This window comes from Hyaena hyaena, unplaced genomic scaffold, assembly GCF_003009895.1.
Source record: "Hyaena hyaena isolate Hyena2069 unplaced genomic scaffold, ASM300989v1 scaffold_113, whole genome shotgun sequence".
NCBI lineage: Eukaryota > Metazoa > Chordata > Mammalia > Carnivora > Hyaenidae > Hyaena > Hyaena hyaena.
In genome coordinates, this window is record NW_024080745.1 from 3,525,373 (window position 1) to 3,546,605 (window position 21,233).

General features: G+C 35.2%; 1 protein-coding gene across 1 annotated transcript in view; it reads left to right on the forward strand.

Moving 5' to 3' along the window:
• CFAP54 (cilia and flagella associated protein 54) overlaps positions 1 to 21,233 on the forward strand; it is a 287,452-nt gene that overhangs the window by 117,181 nt on the left and 149,038 nt on the right. Inside the window, exons 31-35 of the mRNA XM_039236623.1 lie at positions 5,964 to 6,078; positions 7,051 to 7,151; positions 15,688 to 15,918; positions 17,935 to 18,077; positions 20,108 to 20,289. Of these exons, the coding sequence (XP_039092554.1) occupies positions 5,964 to 6,078; positions 7,051 to 7,151; positions 15,688 to 15,918; positions 17,935 to 18,077; positions 20,108 to 20,289 (772 nt within the window). The remainder of the gene's footprint in view (positions 1 to 5,963; positions 6,079 to 7,050; positions 7,152 to 15,687; positions 15,919 to 17,934; positions 18,078 to 20,107; positions 20,290 to 21,233) is intronic.

A 21,233-nucleotide genomic window follows, 5' to 3' on the forward strand; every position in this document is an offset into this window, starting at 1 on the left:
AACATAGTGCTGGAAGTCCTAGCATCAGCCATCAGACACCAAAAGGAAATCAAAGGCATCAGAATTGGCAAAGAGGAAGTCAAACTTTCACTCTTCGCAGATGACATGATACTGTACATAGAAAACCCGACAGACTCCACCAGAAGCCTACTAGAACTGATCCAAGAATTCAGCCACGTTGCAGGGTACAAAATCAACGTACAGAAATCGGTTGCATTTTTATACACCAATAATGAAGCAACAGAAAGAGAAATCAAGAAACTGATCCCATTCACAATTGCACAAAAAACCATAAAATACCTCGGAATAAACCTAACCAAGGATACAAGAGATCTGTATGATGAAAACTATAGAAAACTTATGAAGGAAATTGAAGAAGACACAAAGAAATGGAAAAACATTCCATGCTCATGGATAGGAAGAATAAATATAGTTAAGATGTCATTACTACCTAAAGCACTCTACACATTCAATGCAATTCCAATCAAAATTGCACCAGCATACTTCTCAAAACTAGAACAAACTATCCAAAAATTTGTATGGAACCACAAAAGACCCCGAATAGCCAAAGTAATACTGAAAAATAAAACCAAAACGGGAGGTATCACCATCCCAGACTTCAGCCTCTACTACAAAGCTGTCATCCTCAAGACAGTATGGTATTGGCACAAAAACAGACACATAGACCAATGGAACAGAATTGAGAACTCAGAAGTGGACCCAAAAGTATACAGCCAACTGATCTTTGACAAAGCAGGAAAGAATATCCAATGGAAAAAAGACAGCCTTTTTAACAGATGGTGTTGGGAGAACTGGACAGCAACATGCAGAAGAATGAAACTAGATCATTTTCTCACACCATGCACAAAAATCAACTCAAAATGGATAAAGGACCTGAACGTGAGACAGGAAACTATCAACACCCTAGAGGAGAAAGCAGGAAACAACCTCCTTGACCTCCACCGCAGCAACTTCTTACTTGACACATCCCCAAAAGCAAGGGAATCAAGAGCAAAAATAAACTGTTGGGACCTCATCAAGATTAAAAGCTTCTGCACAGCCAAGGAAACAACCCAGAAAATTAATAGGCAACCAACGGAATGGGAAAAGATAGTTGCAAATGACATATCAGATAAAGGGTTAATATCCAGAATCTATAAGGAACTCACCAAACTACACGCCCGAAAAACAAACAACCCAGTGAAGAAATGGGCAGAAGACATGAACAGACACTTCTCCAAAGAGGACATCCAGATGGCCAACAGACACATGAAACGATGCTCAGCATCCCTCCTCATCAGGGAAATACAAATCAAAACCACACTGAGATACCACCTCACGCCAGTCAGAGTGGCTAAAATGAGCAAATCAGAGAACTCTAGATGCTGGCGAGGATGTGGAGAAACGGGCACCCTCCTACACTGTTGGTGGGAATGTAAACTGGTACAGCCCCTCTGGAAAACAGTGTGGAGGTTCCTCAGGAAACTAACAATAGAACTCCCCTATGACCCAGCAATAGCACTGCTAGGAATTTACCCAAGGGATACAGAAATGCTGAGGCATAGGAGCACATGTACCCCAATGTTCATAGCAGCACTCTCCACAATAGCTAAAACATGGAAAGAGCCTAAGTGTCCATCAACAGATGAATGGATCAAGAAGATGTGGTTTATCTATACCATGGAATACTACATGGCAATGAGAAACAATGAAATCTGGCCATGTGTAGCAACATGGATGGACCTTGAGGGTGTTATGCTGAGCGAAATAAGTCAGGCAGAGAAGGACAAATATCATATGTTTGCACGTATAGGAGGATTAGGAGGAACATGATGGAGGAACAAGGGGGAGAAGAAGGGCGGAAATGGTGGGGGAAAGGGAGAGAGGCAAACCATGAGAGACTCTTGAATGCTGACAAAAACTGAGGACTGATGGATGTGGGGGGGAGGGGGGGATGGGCATGGAGGAGGGCACTTGTGGGGATGAGCACTGAGTGTTATGTGGAAACTAATTTGACAATAAACTATTTATAAAAAAAAAAAAAAAGATTCTCTATCTCTCTCCCTCTCCCCGACTTATGTGTGCTCTCTCTCTCTCCAAAAAAATAAAAAATAAAACGTTAAAAAAAACTCTTTCAAAAAGAAAACAGCATAATCACTTTGTTACTTATTTTTAATTCTACCTTTTCACATTCAAAGTGGGTGATTCTACCAATCATGCTTTAAATCACAATGAAAGGTATTTCATAAATGTTCATGTTCTTTATTTTTTTAATGCTATTGTTTTATTTTGAGAGAGAGAGTGAGAGAGAGCGTGTGCATGCACAAGTGGGGAAGGGGCAGAGAGAGAGAGGGGAGGGAGAATCCTAAGCAGGCTATAAGCTGTAAGCATAGAGCCCAAGGTGGGTAGATCCACGACTGTAAGACCAAGTCGTGACCTGAGCCAAAGTCAAGATTCCAATGCTTAACAGACTGAGCCATTCAGGGCCCCCATGAATTTTCATGTTCCAGATAACAAAAAAATCAGTGAATATGGAAGTGATTGCTGAAACAGTAAAGCATATTTGACAGAAATGTATTAATATTGAGAGAGTTTAACATGCTACTTTAAAAAGAAAAAGGACACAGAACATGTATATAATTAAGATTAATAATATATATAGCTAATTGAGGCTACACATCCTTTAAAGCACTCATTTTAAAAAAGTAATATTTAAGTTGCAAAATAGGGCTCAGTAGATAACCCAGACTAAAATTTCTAAAGACCACATAGTCTTATAGTATAATAAACTGAAAATTATTTTAAATGTTTATTTGTTAAAAAAAAAACATACATATATATAGAGAGAGAGCAAGTGGGGGAAGGGCAGAGAGAGAGAGGGAGACAGAATCCGAAGCAGGCTCCAGGCTCTGAGCTGGCAGCACAGAGCTCAGTGTGGGGATATAACTCACGAGCTGCGGGATCATGACCTGAGCCCAAGTCGGACGCTTAACTGACTGAGCCATCCAGACACCACTAAAACTGAAATTTTATAACAAAATACATTACTGGCATATATAATTAATGGATCAAAAAGGAAATCTAACTACAAGTGTACTTTTGAAAGTAATGATAATGAGAAACCCTAACATCAAATGTACTCAAAATAGCAGTTAGAGAGAAGTTGTTAGCTTTAGAAGCTTCTATTACTAAAAATGCAAAATAAAATCAAACGAACTTTCATTGAACTCAAGCAATTAGAAAAATTAAATAAATCTAAGAAAACAGAAGAAAGAAAATAAAACTAAAAGTTGAAATTAAATAATGGTTTTAAAATCATTTAATTGGTAACTGTAAGAAAGAGTGAGATACAAGTAATCCACAGAGGTAATAATCATACATTTGGAAGCAGTTACACAAACATTAGATAATAGCATATATAATTTAATGTGAATAAATTTGAAATTTCTAATTGAAAATGATGGTAATCTGGAAAAATTTTAATAATAAGAATTGATTGAAATAGTAAAAAAATTGAATAGTTCAGAATTCTTTGGGCTACTTCTTTCATATTTTAAATATAAAAATAAAATAATTTTTATTTTACCTAAAGCTATTTCAGCACAAGGGTTTAAAGTTTCCTACTAAATTCATCACAGCTCTGATAGCAGTTTTATAAAAAGAATTTAAAAGTAAATTATAAACCAGTTTTACTTAGTAGCATGTAGAAACAAATATCCATAAAGTACTAGCTTATAAATTCAGTTGAAAATGTAGATCTTATTCTCAATATAAGTATAGTAGAAAATCTGCAAATGTAATTACTGGTAGTCAAAAGAGCCCTTAGCAGATGCTAAAAAGTCATGTGAAATTCAACAACCATTCCTGGCAAATTAGGTGTAGAAGAATATTTTCTGTTCAAATTAGCTTTTTAACAAGGAAACTTTTTCCTTCTATCATTTAATATTGTTCTGAAAGTTCTTGCCAGAGCATTAAGTAAGAAATAGAATTTAGGATTAGAATTCATGTGATTATCACAAAATAGGGTCTCCAAGATGCTTGTCAAAGGAATTCCTCAGTGAAGTACTCTGGAAAGGAGATAAAATGATTGCTATTTGCAAATAATAATTTTTTAAAACTCAAGCTAATTAACCCGTAACTATCAAAACTAATTATAGAATTCCATAGGATAGCTAGATGCAAAGCCAATAGTTTTCCTATATCAACTAGACAGTATAATGGAAAAATGATCCCATTTCTATAAAGCACGGGATTAAATTTATCAGAATTTGTGAGGAGACTTAGGCTAATAAAAGAAGATCAAACATTTTTACTAAGAGATATTTTTAAAAATGACTTGAATAAACGGAGAAACATAGTACATTACTTGGTGGGAAGATAGACTACTGTAATTTCTATTATCTTCAAATTAATTTATTGGTTTAATGTAATTCCAATCAGATTAGTTTTATGGAATGATCTAGCATAATAAAATATATTTGAAAAATAAAAAAGAGCAAAAGAGAGATTTGTACTATCAGATAAAGTATAACAGAGCTCTGTTTTTGAAACAATAAGCAGACAGGCATTGGGATTCAATGTTTTTAGTCAGAAACAGGTATTAATATAAGGAATTAAACTAATGAATAAGCCATGAAATCAAAGATTAGTAACACTGACCACATAAAAATTTAAAAGTACCATTTTTTGTAACATACCATAAGGAAAATAAAAAGCTAGGAGGAAGCATTCTATGAAGACGTGGAGAAGTGGGAGGAGTTTAATTGGTTCAGTGGGTGAGAATTCTGCAGAGCATGGAGGTGAATGTTGAGAAAATTAGAAGATGGCAAGTGTATATCCATGACCTCCTCTCCTTCCTGTATCTTTCTGCAGTTACAGAAACTAGGTCAAGCATTCCGGAGGGTGGGAGAAGCATGAGATAGAGAAGAAGTGACCAACCTGCTTGGAAAATAGCAGGCAAACAGTCTCAAGATGCAAGTTGCTGAAGGCGGTTCCCCAAGTCCCCAGTGGTCACTGGTCCAAGCTTCCTAGGTCACGGAGACAAAACATTTACCAGAATGAATGCCAATTAACTGGGGGACCCTTGGGACTGCTGCAGCTGGGCTGGAGTCCCAACCAACTGTAGGATCCAGGATCATCTTCATTAAAATTGAAACAAGTGGTCAACTGCCATTGGGACCAAGATGAATTTGGAACCCCAACCCCTGTAACTAGCTATCCAGACTCACCCAGTCATTTCATTAGCCTTCCATTCATATGAACCTACATTTTATTCAGTTTAAGTTTTTGGATCTCATTTATCATGTGATAGCAGGGTTTTACTAGAATTAGCAAGCACCTATCCAAAGAAATATAAATTTTAGGAAATATAGAAATTTCAGGGACAGTAGATGATAAGTATCAATAGAAGGAGGGATAGTGAGAGATTTCACAGTATTTGAAGGGTCTGGATTGCCATAGGGGCCCATGGCAGGTTGAAAAAACGAGGTTAAGTACTTCTACAAGTGATTGGGGAAGAGGAAAAGTTTTCATAGTCATATAAAATGCTTAGCACCTGTTGGTGTTCAGAACATGATAGTGGCTGAGAGCCTGGACATGATGAAACTAAAGAGACTGAAATCTGTTGGTAGCAAGATAGCTTGTCCATTGACATTCTTCTGTAGCTATAATTTCAGTTTTAAAGGTACGTGTTCCTGTTGTTTTATTTTCAGTTCTGTTTCTCCTACATCATACATCAGCTCTCATCACATTTTATGGTATGATTTACATTTTGCCCTTTTGAGAGGACAGCTATTCCTTGATGATCAGGAATATCACAGTCTAATTTATGCGTGAGACACAAACAGTTTTGGACATTCTTCTAGTATGATTTCAGTGACAATATTCATTAAAGATTTATTGCTTTGGGATAATTTTGCAAATTCTTACAGATCCTTTTAGCTGACTTTATCTTTTTGTATTAGGAGGAATGAGTCCCTACTTGGAATAAAAAAACCGAAATATAAAGACAATATTTCATGTAAAAAGACAGGCAAACCTTTGAAGAAGTTCAAAGCTGTAGTAATGGAGATTGGAAGAGTAAGTTTCATATGTTTTGAATTTTAAGTTAATGAAGTTAAGAGATTCATGTATCTAGAAATGATTGGCTGCATTATATTTATTATAATATGAAATAGCAGCACGTGGGTATCTCAGTCAGTTGTGTCCAACTCTTGGCTTAGAATGTGATCTCATGGTCATGAGATCAATCCCTGCATTGGGCTCCATGCTGGGTATGGAGCCTGCTTAAGATCTCTCTCTCCCTCTTCCTCTATCCCTCCCCTGCTCTCTCTCAAGAAAAAAAACAAAAACAGAAGAAACACCAATAAACAATATTATAATTATATAATACATTGTAATTCTTTTTTTTAAATTTTTTATTTATTTCTAGGAGAGAGAGAGAGACAGCGTGAGCAGGGGAGGGTCAGAGAGAGAGGGAGTCACAGACTGAAACAGGCTCCAGGCTCTGAGCTGGCAGTCAGCACAGAGCCCGACGCGGGGCCCGAACCCACGAAGGGCGAGATCATGACCTAAGCGAAAGTCGGACGCTTAACTGACTAAGCCACCCAGGCACCCCTAATACATTATAATTCTTAAGTTACCCCATGGGTATTTTAAAAAATTTTTTATCGTTTATTTATTTTTGAGCAAGAGACAGTGTGTGAGCAGGGTAGGGGCAGAGAGGGAGGGAGACACAGAATCTGCATCAGGTTCCAGGCTCTGAGCTGTCAGCACAGAGCCCAACACAGGGCTCAAACTCACAAACCATGAGATCATGACCAGAGCCAAAGTCGGACATTTAACAAACTGAGCCATGTGACTCCCTTCCACGTGGATATTTTTATAGTCATATACTGTTTTGTTTCTTTTTATAGTAATTTTAATTGAAGGTTATAAAGAAATCACTGTATTTCAATATCAAGATATAAACATTAGAGTATGAATAAATTATAATGCTGTGTTCATAGTTTATATTTAATTTGTAACATTTTTGTTATCTCCTATATTAAGACAATAGAAATGATGCCAAGAAAAAGAAGTAAAAGAAAGGAAACTCTAAAAGAATTTTTTGCTAAAAATCCATCTATTGCTGAAATGATGGAACATGAAAGGTATTAATTAATTAATTCTATAAATGTTTACTGTGTGGTTGGCATTATTTTGGGCATTGGGATACACTGGTAGACTAGACAGATAAGTTCACTGCCCTTGGGGAAGTTACATGTTAATGATAGGAACACAGTAAATAAGTGAACACATAAATAAACAAGACAATTTAAAATTCTGATAAATTTTATAAAATAAATGAACAGGATGATATATATGCCTAGAGTAACTGGCCTTGGGTCGAGGGTAGTAGGTTAGATAGGGTGACAGCAGTAGTTTAGATGGAGGTCAAGAGCCCAGTTGGTAAATTACTTTTAATTATTAGTGGGCCTGATGTTCTTATTCATAAAACTTTATGAAACCATAAACTTATCATGGTAAAATGTTTAGCTTCTATTTTTATGAATATGCACTTATGATTCTTATATATTCTTTCTAAATCGTATCTTCATTATATATAGAAAATGTCCTCCTTTAGTTAGTAGTTTGGATCTTAAGAGCAACATATGCCTAATAGAACCACTTTCACTTTGGGGCGCCTGGGTGGCTCAGTCAGTTGAGCGTCTGACTTCTGCTCAGCTCATGATCTTACGGTTCATGGGTTCAAGCCCCATGTCGGTCTATGTGCTGACTGTCAGCTCAGAGCCTGGAAACTGTTTCAGATTCTGTTCCCTCTCTCTCTGACTCTCCCCTGCTCACTTTCTCTCTCTCTCTCAAAAAAAAAAAAAAAAGAACCACTCTCACTTTGTTTGTATTTGCCTACTATCTGTTTGATTGTTCCTTTATTTTCTTTATTTAAATTATGACATTTTTCATGCTATAAATGCTTATATTAAGAAAAAACCGTCAAGTAAACAACTTAACATTATAACACAAGGAACTGAAAAAGAAGAAACTTTGCTGAAATTTAGTAGAGGAAAGAAATAACAAAGAAAAATCTGAAATAAGTAAAATAGGGACCAGAATAAGCAATAACATAATATTGAAAGTAATGACCAGTTTTTCCAAACAATAAACAAAATTGCCAATTTATTGTTTTTAACTACATTAACTAAGAAAAAAAAGACTCAAAAACCAAAATGAGAAATGGAAGAGAAAACAATAGAACAGATAACTACAAAGATGCACAGTGTGATAACAGATTACTATAAGCAAGTGCATACTAACAAATCAGATAACCTAGAAAAAATCCCCAATAATTCCTAAAATCAAGCAAGTTACCAAAACACTGAATCATGAATCTTGAATCTAAGAAGTAGGAAATCTTCTTAGCCAAACAACAAAAATGAAAATTGAAGTAAGAATAAGAAATCTCCCAGCACAGAAAAGCCAAATACTACTTTTTTTCATTGGTAAATTCTACCAAACAAAAAAAAAGTAATGACAATCTTTATCAAAATCTTACAAATAATGGAATAGAAGAAACACATTTAAAAAATCATTCCATGAGGCCAGTACTACCCTAATACCCAAGCAAGGTAAAAACAAAAAAAGAACAAAAAAATCTAGTTTGTCTGAAATAAGTATTGCTACTCTGACTTTGTTTTGACATCTGTTTTCATGATAAATGTTTTTCCATCCCTTCACTTTCCGTCTGCAAGTTCCTTTAGGTCTAAAGTGAGTCTCTGTAGGCAGCATATGGATGGGTCTTGTTTAGTCCATTTACGATCAAAGTAATTATCAATAGGTATGTATTTAGTGCCATTTTATTACTGTTTTGTTATTGTCTCTGGAGATTTTCTCTGTTCCTTTTTAGTCTTTGTCACTTTTGGTCTTTCTTTCCCACTCAGAGAGTCCCCTTTAATTTTTCTTGCAGGGCTGGTTTAGTGGTCATGAACTTCTTTAGTTTTTGTTTGTCTTGGAAACTCTTTATTTCTCCTTCTATTCTGAATGATAGCCTTGCTGGATAGAATATTCTTGACTGCAGCAGGTTTTCCCACTTGGCGCTTTGAATATATCGTGCCACTCCCTTCTGACTTGCCAACTTTCTGTTGAGAAATCTCCAGCTAGCCTTATAGGGTTTTCCCTTATAGAAGTTAAGGACTTCTTTTGTCCTGCTGCTTTTAAGATTTTTTTTCTTTATCACTATATTTTTGCAAATGTAATTATAATATGTCTTGGTGTTGGCTTGCTTTTGTTGATTTTGATGAGAGTTGTCTGTGCCTTCTGGATCTGGATGTTTCTTTCCTTCTTCAGATTAGGGAAGTTTTCTCCTATTTCTTAGAATAAATTTTCTGCCCGCCTTTCTCTTTCTTCTTCTTCTGAGACTCCTATAATATGAATCTTATTACATTTGATGGATTCACTGAGTTCTCTAAATCTATTCTCATGTTGCAGAGTTTTTTCTCTTTGTTCAACTTCATTATTTTCCATTATTTTATATTGTAGGTCACTAATTCATTCCTCTACTTTTCCAGCCTGCTGTTCATTGCATCAATCTTGTTTCCAATATCACTTATTGTATTCTTCATCTCTCATTGTTTCTGTTTTAACTCTTTTATCTCAGTTAAGGATATCACTGATCACTTCTATTCTTTTCAAGCCCAGAGAATATCCTTATGATTGTTGTTCAAAATTCTTCATCAGACAGTGGTAATATCATAGCCAATGACATTTACCTAAGATGCAATTATTGCTAATTGAAAACTTTCCCAATATCCCACTAACATGACTTGAAATATGACATAATTTAAATGAGTATAGAAAATAATATTAAAAAAACATGTACCCACTAAAAAGTTTAAAATATAAAACATTTCAAACATGGTTGAAATTCCCACACATCCTTTTTGGAATGCATTTTTGTCCCTTGCATATGCCAGAAGTAATACTATTCAAAATTGGCATTTATAATGCTTATCACAAATGACTTTATACTTCAATTAAATACATATATACTCCTAAATAATGTATAGTATTTTTTTACAATTTCCTTTGTCATTTTGCTCCTTTTCCCCAATATTACATTTCTAAGATTTTTTCATGTTGATTATATATGTCTAGTTATTCATTTTACTGCTATAGAGTATTCTATTGCATGAATAAATACAACTTTATTTATTTAGTATTTTCTAATGGATATTTAAGTTGTTTATAAGTTTTCCCTAATGTAAACAGTACTTCACAGGTCATTCTTGTACAAAGCTCTTCTATACAATGTGAGTTTCTGGGGCTAAATACATAAGATATAGTTCCCATGATATGAACATCTTTCACATTACTAGATATTGCTAAGTTGCTCTTAAATTTTCATCAGTCTTGTGTCAAGTTTCCATTATTCAATGTCTTTACCAACACTTGGTATTATTATCAAATTTTCACATTTTGTGGACTGCTCAATTGTGAAAATTTATTTCATTGTTATTTTCATATTTATTTCTTTGATTATTAATGAGATTAGGCATCTTTTCATGTTTTAATTAGACCCTAGGGTTTTTCTGTTCTCAGGACTGCTTGTTTAGATCCTTTGCACATTTAAAACCTTTTGTTGTTTTCTCATTTGGTTTTAGAGGTTTGGATACTAATGCTTTTCCCAGTTTTTGGCTCATCCATCTACTTACATTTTAAAAGTTTTATGTTTTCTTTTTTAAATGTTTATTTATTGAGATAGAGACAGAGAGACAGAGACAGAGAGATCGAGTGTGAGCTGGGGAGGGGGAGAGAGAGAGGGTAAGAGAGAATTGCAGGCTCTGTGCTATCAGTGCAGAGCTTCATGTGGGGCTTGCTCTCACAAATTGTGAGATCATGACCTGAGCCAAAAATGAGAGTTGGATTCTTAACAGACTGACCCACCCAGACACCCCAAAAGTTTTCTTTTTTAAATGAAAAGTTATAATTGTTAATGGAGTCAAATGTATCAACATTTCTCTTGTTTTTGAACAAGGTAGTAAAGGTATTTTCTTTGTGAATTTAAATTTTAGATTTTCACATTTAGAGGTTTCATCTAACTATAATTTATTTTTGTGAATCATGAGAGGAAGAATATCCTTCCCTGTCTTTTGTAGTTTTGGTATAGATATCCAACTGTCTAGTCTCATTTATTGAGTAGTCCTTATTAGTCATTTATTGAATAGTCTATTCTGCTATCACTGTCACTTTTGTCATTTAGCAAGTTTTCATATATGTAGTTTTGAGCTCTCTTTTCTATCCTATCCTTTATCTATTCAAGGGCCAATATCACACCATCTTACTCTGGCATTAAATTGATTCTTGTTTGGTAGAATATGTCTCTCAAGCATGTTCATGCAAGTCTTGGATATTCTTCTATGGAGTAGTTTGGAATAGCTTGTCAAGTAATACTAAAAACTCATGATCTTGATAGAGATAGAACTGAATATATAGTTTTTTTCTATGAGTATACAGACCCAATATTGATTTTTTCTGAGTATACAGACCACATATTTAATGTCCTTACTTAATGTCCTTCACTAAATTTTTATGATTATTTTCCATAAAGATGTTATACATCTTTCATTAGCTATGTCAAATAAATGCTTCTTGGTATTAGTGTAAACAGTGTTTTAAAATTACATTTCTGAATGCTTTTATTATTTTGTATAGGAATATAATTTATTTGAAACAACTGTCTTCAATACTACTTGATAATTTATTCATAGATATAGGCTTTCTGTGTGGACCTCCATATTGTGAACAAGTAATGAAAGTTTTGCTTATATACAGATGACAAATAAACACATAAAAAGATGTTCAATATCATTAGCCATTAGAGAAATACAAATTAAAGCCACAAATATCACTAAAACCTATTTTAATGGCTAAAATAAAAAATAGTGATAACACTACTGTCAATCATGAGGAAAACCTAGGTCATTAATACACTGCTGGTGGGAATGTAAAAAGATTCAGCCACTCTGGAAAAGACTATGGGGTTTCTTATAAAAGTAAACATAATTTTACCATTCAACCTGAGGCCTCATCAAAATTTAAAACTTTTGCTTAGTGAAAGACTCTATGAAAAGGATGAAAAGACAAGCTAAACACTTGGGATGAAGTGTTTCCAAACCTCATATCCAAGAAAGACCTTGTGTCTGGAATATATCAAGACCTCTCAAAATACAAAGGAATAATAAAAATAAACATTCAAATTATAAAATGACTAAAAGACACTTAAAAATAAAATCTTAAAAAAAAGAAAATGAGCAAAACACGTGAACCAACATTTCATTAAGAGTATATACAGATGTAGGATGCTTACCTCATTTAATTTTGATGTTATTTTGGTAGAAATTGACAACTTCATTCCAAATTTAGGAGAAAAAAGGGTCATGAATAGCCAACAACTGGAAAATGCTTATTTTTAGAAGATTATTTTTAAAAAGCATTTATTTTTTAAAGCACATATAGAACATTTATAGTATTGGCTCTAAGGCAAGTCTCAAGAAATTTCAAACATTGTACTCATAAAAACCATGTTACTATAATAAGTTACAGTAGAGACTGATTTTTGAAAATAGAATAAAAATGATCCTATGTGTTTAAAAAATCTTTGACATTTAGAAGTAATTCCTGAGGGGAAATGGAAATTATATTGTTAATTAATTTATTATTATTATTTTTTAATGTTTGTTTCTGAGAGAGAGAGAGAGAGAGAGACAGCATGAGCAGGGGAGGGTCAGAGAAAGAGGGAGATACAGAATCTGAAACAGGCTCCAGGCTCTTGAGCTGGCAGTCAGCACAGAGCCCGACGTGGGGCTTGAACCCACAAACCGTGAGATCATGACCTGAGCTGAAGTCGGAGGCTTAACCTACTGAGCCACCCAGGCACCCCTATATTGTTAATTTAAAAATACAAAAAAACGTGTTGGAAATTTGGTTGGGATTGCTTTGAATCAGAAAACACGATCACTGAAGACTAACACATTTCCTTGTAATCACTATTTTAGCCGTATCTTACAATTTTTAGTATATGGTAGTGTTTTTATTCTCACATTGTTCTATATAGCTTAAAATTATCCTTATAATTTCTATTTTCTGTGAAATAGAAAGTGTCTTGCACATCTTTGCTTTGGTTAATTCTTAAGTATTTTCTTAAGTTACTAGAAATATCATTTTAGAATTTCATTTTTAATTGTTTATTGTTGATATGTAGAAATAGAACTAGTTTTTGTATATTGACTTTGTCTTCCATGGGCTTAATAAATTCACTGATTAATTATAATACTTTATCTGTAGTTTATTTTGGGTTTCATAAATATGTAATCATATTTTCTATGATTGACAGCTGTTTTACTTTTTTATTTTCAATTTTCATACTCACCCTGCCTCCACTGCCTTTTTCTTGATTATTATTCTCACTAAGCCTGCTATTTCAATGCTGAAAGAAATGATATTAGTGAGTATCTTTGTCTGATGCCTATTTCAGGGGAAAAGCTTTCAAGCTTTCAATATTTTATTATTAAGAATGATATTTGTGGTAGGTTTGTTTTGGGGGATACCCTTTATCAAATTACATTATTATTTATTTTGAGTCTCAAATTGTTCCAAATTTGGCCAGCCCTTTCAGCCTGACTCCTTGGTCTTTTTGGTGTATCCCAATCATTTTTTTGAGCTTTCTCTGACTTACCACAGATGTTCATCTTGTACTTTCCCTGCCCCAGCCCTGGAACCAGTTGATTCCTTTTAGTGGCTACTGAAGTACCTTTGCTTCTAGGCCCTTTCAGCAGACAGAACTAGGAAATATATAATACTAAATAGATCTATGTATTTGTCTAAAACTGTAAGTTCATACTGATATGTTCAGTTTCAATTCCACATTACAGAATATTTTCCAGTGTTTGCTCTCTTCCTAATTGTAACTCTTTTTTATAATGGTATGAATCTTGAATCCTGTTTCCATTAATGTCAATGTATTAACTCATTTGCTCAAGCCAGAATACACAGCTGATAGTGTCTGGATTCCCTAATGTTTTCCTATTTCGCATTTCCATCTCCTTCCTCTTATGGTTCCATATAACTGAGTGTTTGTTTATGCTGACTGTCCTTCCAGAGCTTCTTCTCTGGCTGCTGGGTATGCTCACATCTGTGGCTCATGGAGACACAGAGCTCGTTGTGGAGTAACATTAGGAGCAGTTCAGGTGGTAAAAGAAGAAGCATTCTCTATCTTCTAGGGTGGCTCTTGCTCCCTTCGAAGCTCGCTGGAGTGTGTTCTTACCTTGACAAGATACATAGAGGAAGGCTCCCCTCTCTCTTCCCTTGTTGGACTCTCTCACCCTCAGTTCAGGGAAGATGCAGCTAGTCCTGTCAAACTCTCTTGCACAATATGAGGAGACTTGATTTCCTCATACAGGAACAAGACTGATTTTTATTTTGGAAGTTAGAATTTTATTTTCAAGGTAGAGTTATTTAAAACATTCTCATTTGTTTGGAAACCAAATAATATCACTAAGACATCCAAACAACACAAGAAGCTCAAAAAAAAAAAAAAAAAAAAAAAACAAAAAACAAAAAAAAAAAAAAAAAAAAAAAAAAAAAAAAAAAAAAAAAGACAAAAAACAAACAAACCAAAAACAAACCTCTTAGATTAAAAGGAAATCATTAACAAAATACAAATATTTAGCACCAAATGATAATGTAAATACTACCTGTTAAAAGATTGTTTCCTTCCTTCCTTTCTTCTTGAAAATGTCTGTGCCTCTGGTGCACCAATGTGCCTACCTACCTTTCTTCCTTCCATCCAGCTTCCTTATTTTTTTTTTCATGTGTGTGTGCATGTGTGTGTGTGTTGTGTCAGATTCAGGCACAACATCTATTAAGCTGAATAATACACTTTCACTTACCAACTGAGAATTTTTCCCCCTTCCTCCAGTATAAATCATATAGAATGGCATTGACCAATGGGGCAGCAATATTGTTGACATTAAAAAAAAAGAGAGAAAGAGGTACTTTGAAGAAATGAAGTCAGGCCATATAAACAATTACACAACTATAAAAATAGTTGGGACTAGTTTGAGATTTTTATAGGAATAATAAAAAAATTGAATATATGTTATGCTTAGGATATGAACTATTAACTACATTTTGATATATTAGTTTTTTTCCAGAGCATATTGAATATGGATTTATGAAGTTATTTTGTTTATAGTTGATTGATGTTTTATTTTTGCTCTAGTCTAGTTGTGGAAAAAATTTCGCTCCCTTGTTTTTTTTTCTTAAAGAACAATACAGAGATTTTCTTGTTTAATATTGAAGTTAGCGGATGAATGAGTACATTGTGTTATGATTTAGTTGTCTAATCTCAGTAGTCTTTTAGTTATGGAAAAGAAAAGATGTTTGGTTTGAGCTGAGGCATCAGAGAGAATGGAAGGCAATACATAGTGTCTTCTTCCTTCGTGTTTCTCTTTGTGCCTTCTCTGCTGTCCTATTTCATATTACTAGCTCTAAGGAAATGATGGATAAGCCAGAAATATTTGCATAAGGGCAGCCAAATGACTTCTTGATGTATTTTGTACAAATTGGGATCATTTTCCATTATTACATATCTGGAAGTTTCTATAATTTCAAAATGTGTTTCTCTCTTGGCAGAAATAAGAGAACTGATGTTAGAAAACTTGCCTATCGATCCCTGGTGGAGAACTTGAATCCTATAGTATTAAATTTTGTGAAAAGGAAGAGGTTCCATCAAATATTTCTTGAGGAGATGCCCTGGAGAGCTCAGATGAACTTGTATCTGGCAAGTGCACACTTTTCCCTGCTTTTAACGAAGCTAGGGGAACGAATGAGGATGAAATCTGGCACTTCACATGCGGTGGTCAGGTATGGAATAATATCAGTGAATTAGACTCTTTTAGCCTTATGAAAATGGGTTTTATTTGTATGTTCAGGGCTCCAATGCTGATAATACCTTACAGAGGTTGATGGAGTGCTTCTCTCTTTACTGATCATTGGTATATTACTTAATTTCTTGTCTCAGGATCTTTCCTAAAAAGTCCTGTTTATAAGCACTTGTGAAGTACTAATCTGCATGTAAGCTTGTATATTTTGTCAATATAGCTTTCAGTAAAGGAGAAAGTGTAATTTCAAGAGAAATATAATATTAAGTGTATAACTGTAGCTGTTAGTAGGTATTAGGAAAATCTCTATTTCATTTTAAGCCTCTATAAACACAGATCATATTTTCTCACATGATGTAAACTTCCCATTATTAATCCAAAGACACTTTTGAGCTCTTGAGTGTCTTTGGCTAAAGTGCTAACAGAGATAAAAATATAAGATAAATACATGATATGAAATACCATGTAATAATTAAAAAGGTGAGTGGAGTCTGTCATTCAAAAAGTACTACTGAGCACTTATTAGATACAAGGTACTGAGGCAGATGCAGTGGGTGTGCAAAAATGAGCAGGACACACAAGTTAGAGTCTGGTAGGGACAGATCTCAAGCATTAGTGAATAATTATAAATAATGGTATAAGGTGAAGTATGCACAAAGTCTTCTTTGTTCCTGGGAAAGAAGCTTTCCTCTGACTTGAAACTAGTAGGAAAGGTTTCATGGGATGGGGCCGCTTGGCCTGGTTCTTGATGGATAGGCAAGACAGGCAGAGAAAGAAGTATTCCTGGATTTTGGAAGAATGTGAGTCAGAGCCCAGGTAAGAAACACAAGATGAGAACCTAAATGGTCTGACCAGACTCTAGGGCAAATTAAAGGGAGTGGTGTGAAATAATTAAAAAAAAAATAGGTCAGTACTAGATCATAGAGGGTCTTAACTATCTATTAAATTGGAACTTCAATTTATATACAGTAGGGGATTATTAAGGATTTTTATGCAGGGCTGTGGTAAAAAATTTCTCTGGCAGGAACATACCAAATAGATTGGAGGAAGGAGACTGTGACAGACTGTAAAAGGGTATTTTTTAAGGTTTATTTATTTATTTTGAGAAAAAGAGAGAGAGAGAGAAAGAGAGAGAGCGAGAGCAGGAGCATGTGAGCCAGTGGGTGAAGGGCAGAGGGAGAGGATATGAGTACTTCATAGCACAGCAATTAGACAATGACCAAATATATATCAGGGTAACTTAGTGCTAAGTTCAATTTTATTAAAACCATCAGGGTAACTTGGTGCTAAATTCAATTTTACTAAAACCATGAAAGCATACTTAGTATTTATGTATGTATGTATTGCTATTGTATCAACATATGCATGTATGTACGTAAGGTGGAGGATTATTTACTGTGTAATTGATCATGGTCACATTGCTTTATATAGTAGGCATCTTCATTGAGTTGTGGTTAAATCAGATTAATTTGACATAAATTATTGTTTCAGAGCCCTTAGAATGAATAAAGGTCATCATTCCTATTTTCAAGGCCACTTTTAGGGAAATAGATACTGGTGTTAAAATTCCTAAGAGCAGGGGTGCCTGGGTGCCTCAGTCGGTTAAGCGTCCGACTTTGGATCAGGTCATGATCTCACGGTTCATGAGTTTGAGCCCTGCGTCAGGCTCTGTGCCTACAGCTAGCTCAGAGCCTGGAGCCTGTTTCAGATTCTGTGTCTCCCTCTCTCTCTGACCCTCCCCTGCTCACGCTGTCTCTCCTCTCTCTCAGAAATAAATAAAATATTAAAAAAAATTTTAAAAATTCCTAAGAGCAAAGTTATATTGTATTGTTTTAAAATTTAATGGGAAATTTTTTGGTTTTGGTTAAGTGCCAGAATATGTTATGATCCAAAATTTGGGAGCATTAACTCACTTGTATTATAAAAATTAAAGTAGATTGTATTTGACAGATTCAATTATATACATATATATATTTTTAATGATATTTTCCCCCTGCAGTTTCCGATCATGTGATCCTAGTATGTTCTCACTGTATAATTCTGGAACAGTATTACCAACAGCGAAATTGACTCTAGAAAACTATAAAGCAATACTTGATTTCCTTCATACAGCTAAAAAAAGAAAGGCCAACTTACCATCAGGTAAGATAAATAAATATATTATATACTATCAGATTGCCTCTAGGTTTTTATTCAGTGATGCAATATACTCATGCACAAACACACACACCCCACAGACACACAGAGGTGCACACATCGTTTTCCAATGATCTGGGATTTTAATTGAGTTGCGATATTTTGTAGGAGATTCTTATTTGCTCAATTTTAAAATTTTTTCTGTATTTTTATGGTATCATCATATGTATTTGGAAATATCTATGTTATGTTCCAACCTAAACTAATTTGGCAGTTCACTGAATAGAATGTTCTTTTTAAATATTGGTAGCCTCCTATTGTCAAGAAAGGTGAGGTTTTGTTATCAGGTGTTATATTTTAGTGGAAGTAAATTTCAGGACAAATTCCACCAAACATACTGATGCAAGCAGGCACAAAACACTCACATAGCCATTTTATAGTACTGATTTTGTACTCAGGGTAGTCCACTCTTGCCTTAGGATCTCCGACTTGCACCTTCCATGACAACTTACTCCAAGATGAATACAATACTATTCGTTTGAATGACAGGATCAACCAGTATTGTCATCTGCCCAAGTGACAGGAGACTCACTCTGGGAGGTGGAGAAATTCAGATGAACAGGGCTTTCCATCTGGGAGCTGCAAGTGATGACACTATTCCTAAATAATCATCTATCCTGAATACCACTGATTTCATAAATAAAGATTTATTTCTGGCATCTTCATGCTAACACAAACCCTCCTGTGTAGATTTTTAGTAATAGTATTTTAAGTATTATGTAACTTATTGCTGATCAAGATACTTCATATGCTGGGTAGCTGCCCCAGAAGTGTTGACTTATATTTGAAGTACTTGATATGCTTTCCGATTTCTTCTAGGGTATAGATGAGATTTAACTGGTACCTTCATGTTATACTATGAATACTGAAGTATTTGAAAGTAAATTCCCTTGACATAGAGTCTGAGTTTTATATGTAGATTGTAATATGTAGTTTCTTGAGGTTTGTTGTTGTTTTTTTTTAAACTGGCTGTGTAAGACTTCCCATGGAATCAACAATAGAATATTCTGCTATTGAGACTTCTTTTTTTTTTTTTAAAGTTTATTTATTTTGAGAGAAAGAGAGCATATGCAAGCACGGGAGGGGCAGAGAGAGAATCCCAAGCAGGCTCTCTGCTGTCAGCATAGAGCGTGAAACAGGGCTTGATCTCATGAACTGTGAGATCATGACCTGAGCCCCAAATCAAGAGTTGGATGCTTAACCAGGGTGTCTGAGTGGCTCAGTCAGTTAAGCGTCTGACTTCAGCTCAGGTCATGATCTTTCAGTTTGTGAGTTCAATCTCTGCATTAGGCTCTGTGCTGACAGCTAGGAGTCTGGAGCCAGCTTCAGATTCTGTGCCTCCATCTCTCTCTGCTCCTACCCTGCTCTCACTCTGTCTCTGTCTCTGTCTCTGTCTCTGTCTGTGTCTCTCAAAATGAACATTAAAAAAAAGAAAAGAGTTGATGCTTAACTGACTGAGCCACCCAGGTGCCCCAAGATTTATTCTTTAATGCAGAGTTTTAAAGGAAGGTTTGTGGTAGGAGAAGTTTGCATCTTTATACCACACCCACAGGATAAGGAATGAACGTGGTTGCTGCACTACTCAACTCCAAGAGATGCTACTTACCTTCTAGTGTATGTGTCCTGGGAATAATAGACTGTATAGGGGAAAATTAAGGAACAGTGGGATCCTGTCATTGGTCCCTCAGAAAACATGACACTCCCGCCTCTGCATTGTTCCTTTGGCCATCACTGTTGCCCAGAATGTTCTTCCCCATAGTCTTCCAGCATAGCTAAAGCATGTTTACTCTTTAAGACCTAATCTAAGTGCCTCCTTCTCTAGAAACCTTTCTTGATTCACTGTGTCCGTGTTACTCCTGTGCTTCCTCCAAATTTATATAGCATTTCTTACCTTAATTACTGATTTGATGCTTATCACCTATGTCTTCTAGAATTTTCTGTTTTCAATAATGTTGTACTTTATTTTTGTACTGCAGATGCTGAAGAATTTTCCACATTTATTAACTCCAGAATGAGTGATGAAAATGTGTCGAAGACACAAACAGTTTATGACTCAGACTCTCAGTCGGGTCTTAGTTCTAAAGAAAAGGATCGAGCAGCAAATTTGTGTCTATTAGATCATTTTACGAAAATCTTTTTATATTGCAGGAGAGCAATGGTAAGGTGGTCCTTCTAATTTGCTAATGTAGTAGAAATAAATCTCAGGGCATCAGTTTGGGCATTTAAGATATATTGGGTTGATTTACTTACTGTCCATAATTTCAGTTTCAACTTTGAGACTAAATTTGCTGAGTTTCTTGTCAGTCATTTTTGAGGTTTGCCTGCCATAGTGTTGAGGATTTACACATTGTCAAGTCAGCGACAGGGTGAGCTGCTTTAGTCATCAGTCATCCATTGATGCAAAGCTGAGGTAGCCTTTGTCCTTAATCTCTGTGACTATTCAGATACCCCTGTGCCACTCTCTTGCCACACTTGGTACATGGCCTTCTCTGGTGACACCAGTGGTTCCTCTGGAGTCTTGCTCTCACCTAGGGCACCATAAACCCCTTATTCCCTCTAGCACAGGGATTACTCTTTCTGGGCTACAGGAAAGCCCTACTCTTGGCCCTGATGCCTCACTTCTACAGGCCCAGTTGTGTCTTCTCTCAAATGCTTTTCTTTTTTTTTTCTTAAATATTATATGATATATTATTATATGATACATTATTAAACTCAGAATTGGAATCATTAGCTATAAAATAGTTTTCTTTTTCTCATAGCAGGAATGGCATATACTTCAAACCTCTCAAGAATTGAGAGGAAATCTATCCTTTCTAGAATACTTGAGTTCCCATTTTCTCTGCAAAGAGGGTGATTTCTTTTTTTCTTTTTTTTTAAATTAAATTAAATTAAATTTTTTTACAAATAGTTTATTGTCAAATTGGTTTCCATATAACGCCCAGTGCTCTACCTCACAAGTTCCCTCCTCCATGCCCATCTCCCCCCTCCCCCCCGAGAGGGTGATTTCTTAAAAAATGTGAAGTAAGCCCACATCAACCTCCTTGATCATGAGCATTGCATTCAATCCTTTCCACCAGCTTCGGGGCCCTGGAAGGTCTGGGT